This window comes from Notothenia rossii (genome assembly GCF_949606895.1).
Source record: "Notothenia rossii genome assembly, chromosome: 4".
Classification (NCBI taxonomy): domain Eukaryota; kingdom Metazoa; phylum Chordata; class Actinopteri; order Perciformes; family Nototheniidae; genus Notothenia; species Notothenia rossii.
In genome coordinates this window covers 21,682,594-21,692,872 of record NC_136902.1, presented here as the reverse complement: position 1 = coordinate 21,692,872, position 10,279 = coordinate 21,682,594, and the positions used below count along the sequence as shown (strand labels likewise).

General features: G+C 40.5%; 1 protein-coding gene across 1 annotated transcript; it reads left to right on the top strand.

Moving 5' to 3' along the window:
- The first annotated feature begins 566 nt into the window (after nt 1-566).
- On the top strand, nt 567-6,070 carry troap (trophinin associated protein). Its single transcript, XM_079679135.1, has 14 exons — nt 567-768; nt 1,052-1,138; nt 1,420-1,657; nt 1,741-2,227; nt 2,521-2,639; nt 2,822-2,873; nt 3,281-3,423; nt 3,537-3,591; nt 3,680-3,762; nt 3,850-3,939; nt 4,203-4,286; nt 4,388-4,670; nt 4,744-4,940; nt 5,582-6,070. The coding sequence occupies exons 2-14, from the start codon at nt 1,077-1,079 to the stop codon at nt 5,654-5,656; spliced, it is 1,968 nt and encodes a 655-aa protein (XP_079535261.1). The 5' UTR covers nt 567-768; nt 1,052-1,076; the 3' UTR covers nt 5,657-6,070.
- The last annotated feature ends 4,209 nt before the right edge of the window (nt 6,071-10,279 follow it).

The window sequence follows — 10,279 nt, the reverse complement described above, 5'->3', positions numbered from 1 at the left end:
TATTGATAGTTATATTTGTTTGGATATAGAAATCACAATACAAATAAATGATCAACACATGAACCAGATGCACTGAGTTAATTTGTGTTTGTAGTAAACTCTAATTTACAACACCTTGAAATATAAATAAAGAGAAGAAAATACATAGGCCAACCAAGAAAATACATAATACAAACTGCCTCCACTAATACCACTAACATATCCAGACAAAACTCAAAGACAACCGAGACAAATCTTGCTCCATATTATGCCATGTTTTCAATGTTTTACGCTTCTTAAAGTATTATAATTGTACTTATTATGGTGTATTTTATTTGCTTTTCGTAGCAGTGGCTTCTTGTTGCTGATGTGTGTTGCTCTTCGGCTGCGTTTTGGCGACATTAATCTATTCCACTCTGGTGGACAATACCTTTTTATTCGACACAGTCCGCGGCAAAAAGCAACCACGTGATTAAACAACTTTCGCGTCGTTACCATGGAGCTGTTTATGAAAATGCGTTCCTGATTGGTCGACAATATTGTAATGACTTAAATAGGCACATTCATTGGTTGATACGGCCTTATTTTACGACCAATAGCTAAACGCGCTTTTTACAAACTGCTGCGGGTTCAGGAAGTTGACAGCCCACTGCTTTGTGAAAGGGACAAAACAAGGGACCTTTAAACCGACCCTAAACGCCTAAAACATATATTTTGGACTTACTCCTATTAGGAATACTTTTTCGGACGCACAGAAGGAAGTTACAGCGGGACATTTCTTCTTGAAAAGTATGTAACGACTCCTTTAAACGGCTCTGTTCGCATCTAGCATGTGCTAGCGAGAAATTACATTACCCACTCAGGCTTCTGCTCGTCTTAAACTGACCTAGTATGCTTTCTATTTAAATTCCGAGTGGATAATGTGATGTTTTTAAACTTTGGAAGGACTTTTAGTTTGATATATTTATATACTCTCTATATAAAGGTTTCTGTTGGTGCAAGTTTGCCAATAACCCTTATGTGTTTCAAGTGTTGTTGATCTTTTGTGTTTGCCATTTTGTTGCTCCTCTAGTTGCTCCTCACACCTTGCTTTCAATATGGACTCCTCTCCAGTCCTTCGTCAACAAAGCCAGAACAAAATCCGCAGTGAGTTGACCAGGTAAGCCAGTTTTAGAGATATATGTTCACTTTATTTTCCTTTGCTCTTAGTGCTAGAAATAAAACCCTCTTGTCTTTGTCTGGGGCAGCTGGTAGAAAGTACCACACTCACTGAAAGTTAAATATGCCTCCTTACCTCTTCATTTAACATTTGCAAACTTTTAAATGTTTTGTTGAATAAAAACCAGGAGAGATATTTATATATCTGAAAGTAAAAATTGACAGCTGCCAAACTCGAATTGCATTTATTATTTTGGTAACTGACTGGTTTTCTTTACACAGAACAAAGAATGAAAATAACAAAATGCCTGCACACCCAAAGCCTTCCAAACCCCTCTCTGCACATCACCTTTCAAATTCTAATATTGAGAATCAGGATCCAGTCAAATCAGAAATGGGTCGGAGGGCAGCGTTGCGACCAGGTATTAGTCGGCTTCCTGTGCTTGCCAAGTCCCTTCATCTTCAGACTACGTCCAACTTCGGCCTATCTAATTATAAGTGGGAGGACAAGCCTCTAGCTGTGAGTTACTTCTTCCTGTCCTGCATATTTCAATGTTTTAACCAGATCAGGCATTTGTTATTAATACTGTTGTTTTTCTACAGGGGAAAACGAGGAAGAAAAAGCCTTGCACCAGGCCGGTACCGTTCAACTTTTGTCAGCCCAAGAACTCAAGACTGGGCCATGAAAACCAAGAGCCTTGCACTGTGTCACAATCAAGAACTGGCACTAATGCTGATAACAGTGTATGCAATTCTTCTCTTAAAACCCAAAACGTAAATGCAAAGCCTACTAAACATCCGGCTGCCTTAATGCAGAATATAGATTTAACCAAAGGAACAGGGACATTTAAAGGAAAGGCGAAGGATAACGCATTACAGACATCTGCCACTCTATTTAAACCTCAATCATCTATTCCTAATAACGCTGTGCCTCAGAGCAAAGAGGTTTCTTCTGCAGAGCCTGCTGTTAGTGCAGAGGCCTGCTCGGATAACATGAGCCTGCTCAGTCTCAAAGATCCAGCCAAGACATCCCATGCTACCCAGAACATGCAGCTGACCGCGCAGGACCCTTTATCCAAAAGTTCAACCGGTGAGTTGATCGTGTTGTTTGTCTTTTCAAAAGCATACTTATTTGTTCTGTGCACAATACATTTCAATATATTTGCAGCCTATATTTGCACATCTTCAAACTTATTTGTTAATGTTTCCAGTTATTAGGCGACCTCATGTATGTCTTGCTGCAAAAACACTTCGCCCTTTGAGGACAACAATAACTGCATTTTTCAATGGAAACAAATATATCTCACAACACAATTTTAGCATATTATTAGTTGGATAGCTAGAATCATAGCTCATTATAACCAGACACTTTATGTATTTCAGACAAAGGGGACAACTTCCAGTCGGACCACGCTGCTTTGCTCAGTATCCTCCGTGATGAAGGACTGAGTGCCACAGGTCTAGGATCTACAACTCCACACTCAAAGCTCTATAACAATCTGGTGAGTGGATTTTATAATTGCTCTTTAAATTATGTTTTACAATGTGTGTTGGTCCCTACTACGCTTTAACTGATGTGGAAGCTATTGAGGTTTTGATTCCATTTTCTTGGAATAGTCATTTTTAATTGATTTTCTTTTGATGTGTTTTAATAAAAATGTGCTGGTGATTCTCTTGTTTGCAGCCCCAGAGAGTGCCTGTCTTGAGAAGTCAACACAAATTAGGACCCATTTCAGGCAAGCAGCACAAGTTCAGAAACATAATGTGTACCTGAATAAACAGTATGTGATTACAAGTTGTTTTGTTAAACCCATTCACTGTGTTTCCTCACTTTCCCTTTCCTCACATCAATATTTTTCAGTCAAACCAGTCGAAGAATTGTAAAGCGATATCTTGTTATTTTGGGGATGCGTTTTGTTTTTGGTTATAACCCTGTAAGGCCTGCATTTGCACAACTACATTCATCACTTACATCTCTTTTTAAAATTGGAAGCCTATTGGAAAAGTAATTTTTGAGTTTCTGGGAAATATTGTTCTAACTCTGTTTCTACATTCATTACAGACCGACTAAGAAATAGTTCTGGACATAACTCGATGTAACACAGCAACATGTCGGTCTTGACTCTTTGTGCTCTTCTTCCAGGATTGATGAAGTCTGTGCAGTTCTCCCCAGACGTCGCTGCACTTCAAAGTATCCTGCAGAATGAAGGAGTGAAGGCTGGAGGGCCTCTGGGGGCCACACCCAGAATCCCTGTCTTTCCGGGCAGAGGCACGTCAATCATACATGTAGGTTTGCATACAATATGTTTTCACTCTTGGCAATTTGTTTTAAATAAGCTAATCACGTTGCTTTTGAATGACAAGCACAGTTTAACGTACTGCCTCACCTGCTGTCTTAGGCTCAGAGAGTGCCGGTTAGAAAAAATTGTGCGGAGGCAACCGAGGGACCAGTAGGTAAGATGCAGAATCGTTGTTCTTCTTATGAAACCTTCTTATCTCTTTGTCCTTTTACCCTGACGTGACGCTGCTGTTTAATCTTCAGTTCTAGCACTCAAAGAGATTCCGCAGAAGCAATGGACCCCTCAGAGGGTCCCCTGCACCAGAAATCGGCCCATGTCTGCTATGGTCAGTATTACACATATTGTATGATTATAAATCTGTTTGTTATGTTGTCAGAGTCTCTCCCTTATCTCACCATGCTGCTGTTTTCAGAAATGGCCTCTGTCATCATCACATCGGTCATCATTCGCCATCACTCCCGGGCTGCAGCGCTGCAAATCCACCCTTAAACCACAAAAGGAGGTGAGAGCAGAAAGTCATGTCCATTTCCTAATTTGTCTAGAGGGCTTTACACAAATCAGTTTGAAAGTCTTGAAGCAAAACCAAATGGGGAAACATAATCTGTGTGTGCAGATACAGTTTCAGGCAAAACACCAAATTGTTCTTGAACAGTTTAATAATTTAGCTATACATTTAATTAATCAACAACTAGAGTTTTTTGACCTCATCCTTCTCATCATAGGTTTTGTATCACAATTCATTTCATTTATTTTGTCTGTTATCAGGAGATCGTGCAGAGATTATTTTATGATCAGGAGGAAGAGCATCCTGAGAAACGAGCAGAGCAGCTCCCGACTCAAAACGCAACTGTAAGAAGTGAACACAAAATAAAAAGGGATGTTCTTGTTATTTATTTAAGATGTATTGTTAAATGTCTGTTGGTGTTTGGTGTCAACCCTCACTCCTCTAGGCTAAAGCGCACCATGAAGTAAAGGTAGAAGCGAGCGGGGTCGGCACCGACAAGGATGAAGAGGAGGAGCAGAGGATTGTGGGAGGACAGCCGTTCTTCCAAGCACTGCAGAGAGAGTCTGTCATTTTTTTCTCGACGGGCAAAACGTTGCTAAGAGCTCCACGTTTTGAGAAGCAGGTTAGCTCCGTCCGCCAGGAGGCGCATGGCCCGGTGCTGCCCGTACATGAAGAGACGAGGACTGTGTCTGCCTGTCAGTTCAACCCTGCTCAAAGTCTGCATAAAGGTAACCCTCACACCTCAAAGTCTACATCTTTCCTGACTGAATATATTTTAAGGTTTAATTTCTTCTATTATAGACCTCATATCCCAGAAGCCTTCTACTCAGAGTTCAGCCGTGGCGCTGCTGCGGAAGCGTCTTCTTGCTCTGGAGGAGCTGCGTATGGACGAGGAGGTGGCCTCCTACTGTTCCGTCCCTAACGCTCCCTGCCTCCTCCCCCCCCGGCCCCGCTGTGGGAACCCCCTGGCCTACACACTGCACTTCCAAGAGTCCTTTGTGAGTACACACGCTGTGCATTTACAGAACAGAAGTATTAACGAAGCGTTGCAATATTGAATGAAATGACATGACAAATATATTCGTTTTCAAATTGAAATTCTTTTAAACAATCAATAGGTTTTTAGTCAACCAAATGTTTAAAAGGACAAATATTCAGCCTAGCTCACCAGATCAAAACACAATGTGCAAAATGTCCTATTTAAACTGATTAAATTCATTCCTATGCAGTTATTAATGTGTAATAAAACAGCATACATTACGATGATGACATTGAGAATTAGACAACCATGCTTACAGAGAAGGCTGAGGCAGACTCATGCTATAGCCCAGGTCCACACCACAGATCAAATCTAAGCATGGTTTAAGTATTTAGAACATTCACAAGTACACTGCTTATAAAAAGTATTCACACTCTTAGAAAGCAAGAAATATAATAAACATATTCAGAGAATATTGAACAAATCCTTTATTTTACAACACAAAATGCTCCAACACGTTGTAGAGCTACAATCTGACAAGTTATTATTCAAGTTATTTAATTTGAAACATATGGCCCTTGAAAACATATTAAACATTCCCTGTATGTGCGCACAGAGACACAATTTAATTTGCACGTGTTTTTATTTTTTGTTTTCCAGACATTTGTTCCAATCGTCTTTGATCTGTTGTCCGGCTGTTCCTCTCCGAGCAGCTCCCCGCTGCAGGAGAGATGACTTTGCACTACAAGTACAGTATTTGTGTCACTGGTAATATGCGGAGGGGATAAGGTCCCTCTGGAGTACTGATAATACTTTTTAAATGGAACTGATTGGTCCCCACACTGTTGTTGTCAGCCTTAACTAAAGTCCATAGAAAGCTGCTAGTTAAAGTGTGAGATACCGTTTTTTGTTTTTTTATCTTTATGACTGATCTCATGAAATGCTTTCCTGAGAAAAGAAAAATGATGTATATTTTAAACAGTAGGAACTCATTAAAAACTACTAAATATAAAAAAAAAAAGGTAATTAAAGAAATAATCAGTGTTAAAGCTTTTGTATACAGATAGATTAGGATGCCTCGGAGCGTCACACGAGAGTTATGTGTTTTCTTTATGTACAGTGTTTATAATAAATGTATATGTAACTGTCTGACCATGTTGGATTTGCATTTTTTTCAGCTTTTAAAATTATTTAATGGGGTGTCACAATCATTTGTCTAAATCCTACACTTGCATAATGGCTTTCACCTTTCCGAAGGAGCTTTTACAAACTTTCTGCACAGAATTGTTGACATTTATAAAGGCAGTTGAGGTCGAAAAACGGTTACATTTCTAAAAACACTAAATAATTTGTGCTGGAAATCCATATAGCGACAGCAGGAAACAAACAAAGTCGCTGAGAGGCTGAGGCCGGGCCTGTTTGATATTGTGTGACACGCTACAAAAAAGTACTTGCTGAAATCAAAAACTCTGTTGCAAAATAATGTAGTTAAATGACAAAAAACTCGGTGATCAGACATAGACATTGTTATATTAATCAAAGCAATCATTTCAACTTGCGGTCAACAAAAAAGTACAACGGCCCTGTTTCACCCTCTCTTCCACCCACACCTCACGCAGGTGAACAGAATTATGAGTGCCGCCCATATCTATGTGACTCAAGCTAACCAATCAATAGTGCTCAAACAAATATCTTATATAAAAACAAAGGATTACTAAACACGTTTCATGGCTCCTACACACCAACCTCTAATTAGTAGGTTAGTATACATAATAATTACTAACATTATTCAAATGGGAGACATGTGAGCTTGGTAATTAAGTCCATACAGTTACAGTTCATGCGTGTAGTTTTCCTTCTTCTTTTCTGTGTACGAGTCACAAGTCAGTTAGTCCAAAAGGCACCACCACCTAGGCTCAGTCAGAGATAATCCTTAGTGTCTTTTAAGTCCGTCAGTCGAAAAGAGTCGATACTGTGGAAAAGATGTCACTGATGTCGGATGTTCTTCCGTCTCTTCCTGCCGTTTCTGCATCTTCTCCACGATATTCTCGCTTTGATCGCCCCGCTCCTTCTATAACGAGCATGTCGTCCTCGTCGTCTTTGACTCTGAGTCCTTCGGCCTTGTAGAGCAGTTGGTCCACTTCATCCTGTTCTCTATTTCTTTGTTTGCAGCGGCGGCCTTTCTGAGTAGCCGTTGAAGGAGAGGGCTTTTGTTGGGATTTGAGATGAGGCTTCTTCTCATCTTTAAAACTTTTCTTTTTATACTTCTTCTTTGACTCTTGCTGATAAAACACTCTTCGCAAACTTGAGATCCTCTCTTGACATTCCAGCTTGTTCCGCCAATCTGCATTCAGGGAAGTCTGCGCTGAACTGCTGTTGCCAAGGTCCATCCAAATTCACAACTGAGATTCTGTTCAGATACTTTGTCCAAATCCATTGCATTCTCACTCCTTTAAGTGGTCCATTCACTGTCCAGCCTAGAATTGGCCTGCTTGCATAGGGTCCGTCATCCACACTGCGTATGGTTCCAAGGCCTTAGGAACATTGGTTCCTATCAACAGTCCAATCCCTGCATTTATTTCAGGCAAATTAAAAATGTTCAGATGAGGCCATCTCTGTAGGTCCGCTTGTCTAGGAATGTTCCCACTGCTGGCATGCATGCACTCTTGGGTATAGCTTTGTGGCAGTTCAAAGAAATTGTCATTCTTTAAGCCAGCCACTTCTACTCCAAACACAATATGGCTATTTACGACCCTCTCTTGGCCCATGGTTCGTAAACAAATCTGCGCCTTCTTTCCAGTTAGGCCAAGCTCGTGCATCAGATCCTCTGTACAAAACACTGATGTACTTCCTGGGTCCAAGAAAGCATAGGTGTTGACAATCTTGCTGCCCTTCGTTGACTTGCACTGGAAATATGGGAAGTTTACAATTGTCATCACCAGCCCCTGTAAGGCCACTTGAAACCAGTGTGCATTCCACTGATAACTCTGATGTATTCTTGGCTTGAGCAGGATTGTGTCTTGCTTCATTGGAAGGGAAGTGAAGTATGGTTGGATGTTTGAAGCCACATTTTGAACAGGAAATTCGTTTATTGCCATTTCTGCTAATGTGCCCCATGCACAAACAGCCGAAACAGACACCTTTTTCCATCAAGAAGCCTATCTTCTCTTTGTGTGTTCCTTTTTCAAGCTGATGGCACGAGTCCAAGGTGTGACCTCCTCCGCAGCACAGACATGTCCTCCATTTTGTTAGAATGTGTTCCTTCCATTCAGTATCTGTCTGGGTTTCATTTTCTACAAGAGTTACAGTGGTGGCAAAGCTAGTTCCTACAAAATGTGAGTGAGGCTGTGATCTGTTTAAACTAGTATTTGTTGTTATGAACGGAGCATCTTGAATGTTTCCAAACACTGGGTCGGTTAAGATTTTAACGTATCTCTCAATGAAATGTGTGATGTCAAAGAATGTTGCTCTGCGACTGTTCCTCTCCTGCAGCTCACAGGCTAAAGTTCTCCACTTGTCTCTGAAATGGTAAGGTAACTTTCTTATTATGATCATCATATTTGCAGCCATGTCAAGCTCAAACAAATACTGCACCTCTTCCATTGCGTTTGCACATGCTCTAAGGAAGAAACTGTAGTCTTGCAGAGCCTTAACATCCTCGGTTCTTATAGGAGGCCATGAAAGAGCCTTTTGCAAATAAGCAGATACCACTTTCTGCTTATTTCCAAACTGCTCCCTGATTAGAGCTTTAGCCTTGACATATCCCCTCTCTGGATCCATATGCTGGCAACTTCGAACAAGTCCTTTGGGATGACCCTGAGTGTACTGCTCCAGAAAATAGTCGGTCACTGTAGCTGTTTGTTTTTTTCTCAACATCATTCTCAAAAGCCTTCATAAATGTGTGATATTTTAACGGGTCACCATCAAAAACTTGAATCTCTCTCTTTGGCAAGGATGAAAGGCATTGCTGTTGTATTAACAGTGTGGTTCTCATTTTCTCATAATGCCCACCCAGTATGTTGTTTTGATCTTCATTTGCATTCAAGCTATCTCCATAATTCATTTGTGTTTTCAAATTGTTTTTTTTTTTTAATGGGATACTGGCTCTGAGGAATGGAACAAAGGTGAAATGTTCTCATTAAGCCGTGTTGTTGGGTCCAAGAAGTTATTGTTAGTCACCCTTTGGTTTAGCAACATTTGTGGAGTATTTATATTGTCCTTGGCAGTGTAGAGGACTTGTGGTTTAAGGTTTTTGTTCAATATAAGAGTTCATTCCATCCAAAGGCTTTGTTTTTGAACTTTTCCCACTTAGGACGCTCCGTGTTTGCAACACATTTAATTTAGCCGTGTGCTGCAATATCCTCCTCCATCTGAAGTTGCTCCTAATTTGCTCCTCCAGTTCATGTTTGTCCTTTAATAGTTTATTGCCATTAAAGCTGCCAAGTCAGCCTCTGTTTTAAGGCTTGCAGACGACTCAGTAGAAGTTGTAGACTTTTTGTGATCTGGTTGCTCTTCTTCTGATTTCCACGTTTGACACAGTCACTTGGTTGCACATACTCTTGCATATCATCCGTTGTTGGAATATCCAGCACAGCAGCAGTTATTGTGGCAGAATCCTCTTGTGGCTCCTTTAACCACCGTTCAATGTCCCTCTGAAAGCTTTCACATGTATTCCAAGATACTGGCAAACTATTCCTTTTTGTTTCTTTATTTCATCCTCTGGGAGTAAAGGAATCAACATTTCATGTGAAATAATGGCTTTTTCACCCAGTTGAATTAATTTCTCTAAATGAGTTTGCACACGTGAGGCATTTCCTCTTTCTCTCATGTGCTTTTGTTTTGTTCACACCGGTTTTACGTTCCCGTTGAAGTTTTTCGATGTTATTTACCAATGCCTTCGCAGTGAGTTTGCGTTCTCTTTTCCCATAGGCCATTTCAACACTTTCCAAGTCAACATTTATTTGGCTCATTTTCTCCATTTTCTCCATTCAAGCTTCGTCAGTGCATTCGTTTTATTGTAACACACTTCAAAGATCGGAAGAAAATTCCTTCAAAGCATCACACTTCCACATCAACAGAGCAGCGCAACTTCCATGCGACAGAGCAGAGTTACACATTCAGCGGTAAGGCTTACCTGGCTGTGATCCGCGTTGAAGGCGGCTTCCAAAACTGCAGTCTTTATTAACAGCCAGTGCTTACCTCGCTCCCTGAATTATTTCAAACAATTGCTTATCTCCGTTCTCCTTGAAAGATCCTTAATCCATGCGCTGTTTGATGATGGTTCTTCTTACGTCTTGTGTGCTTGTTGTTTTTGTTTTTTTGACAAAATATAGCGACAGCAGGAAACAATCAAAGTCG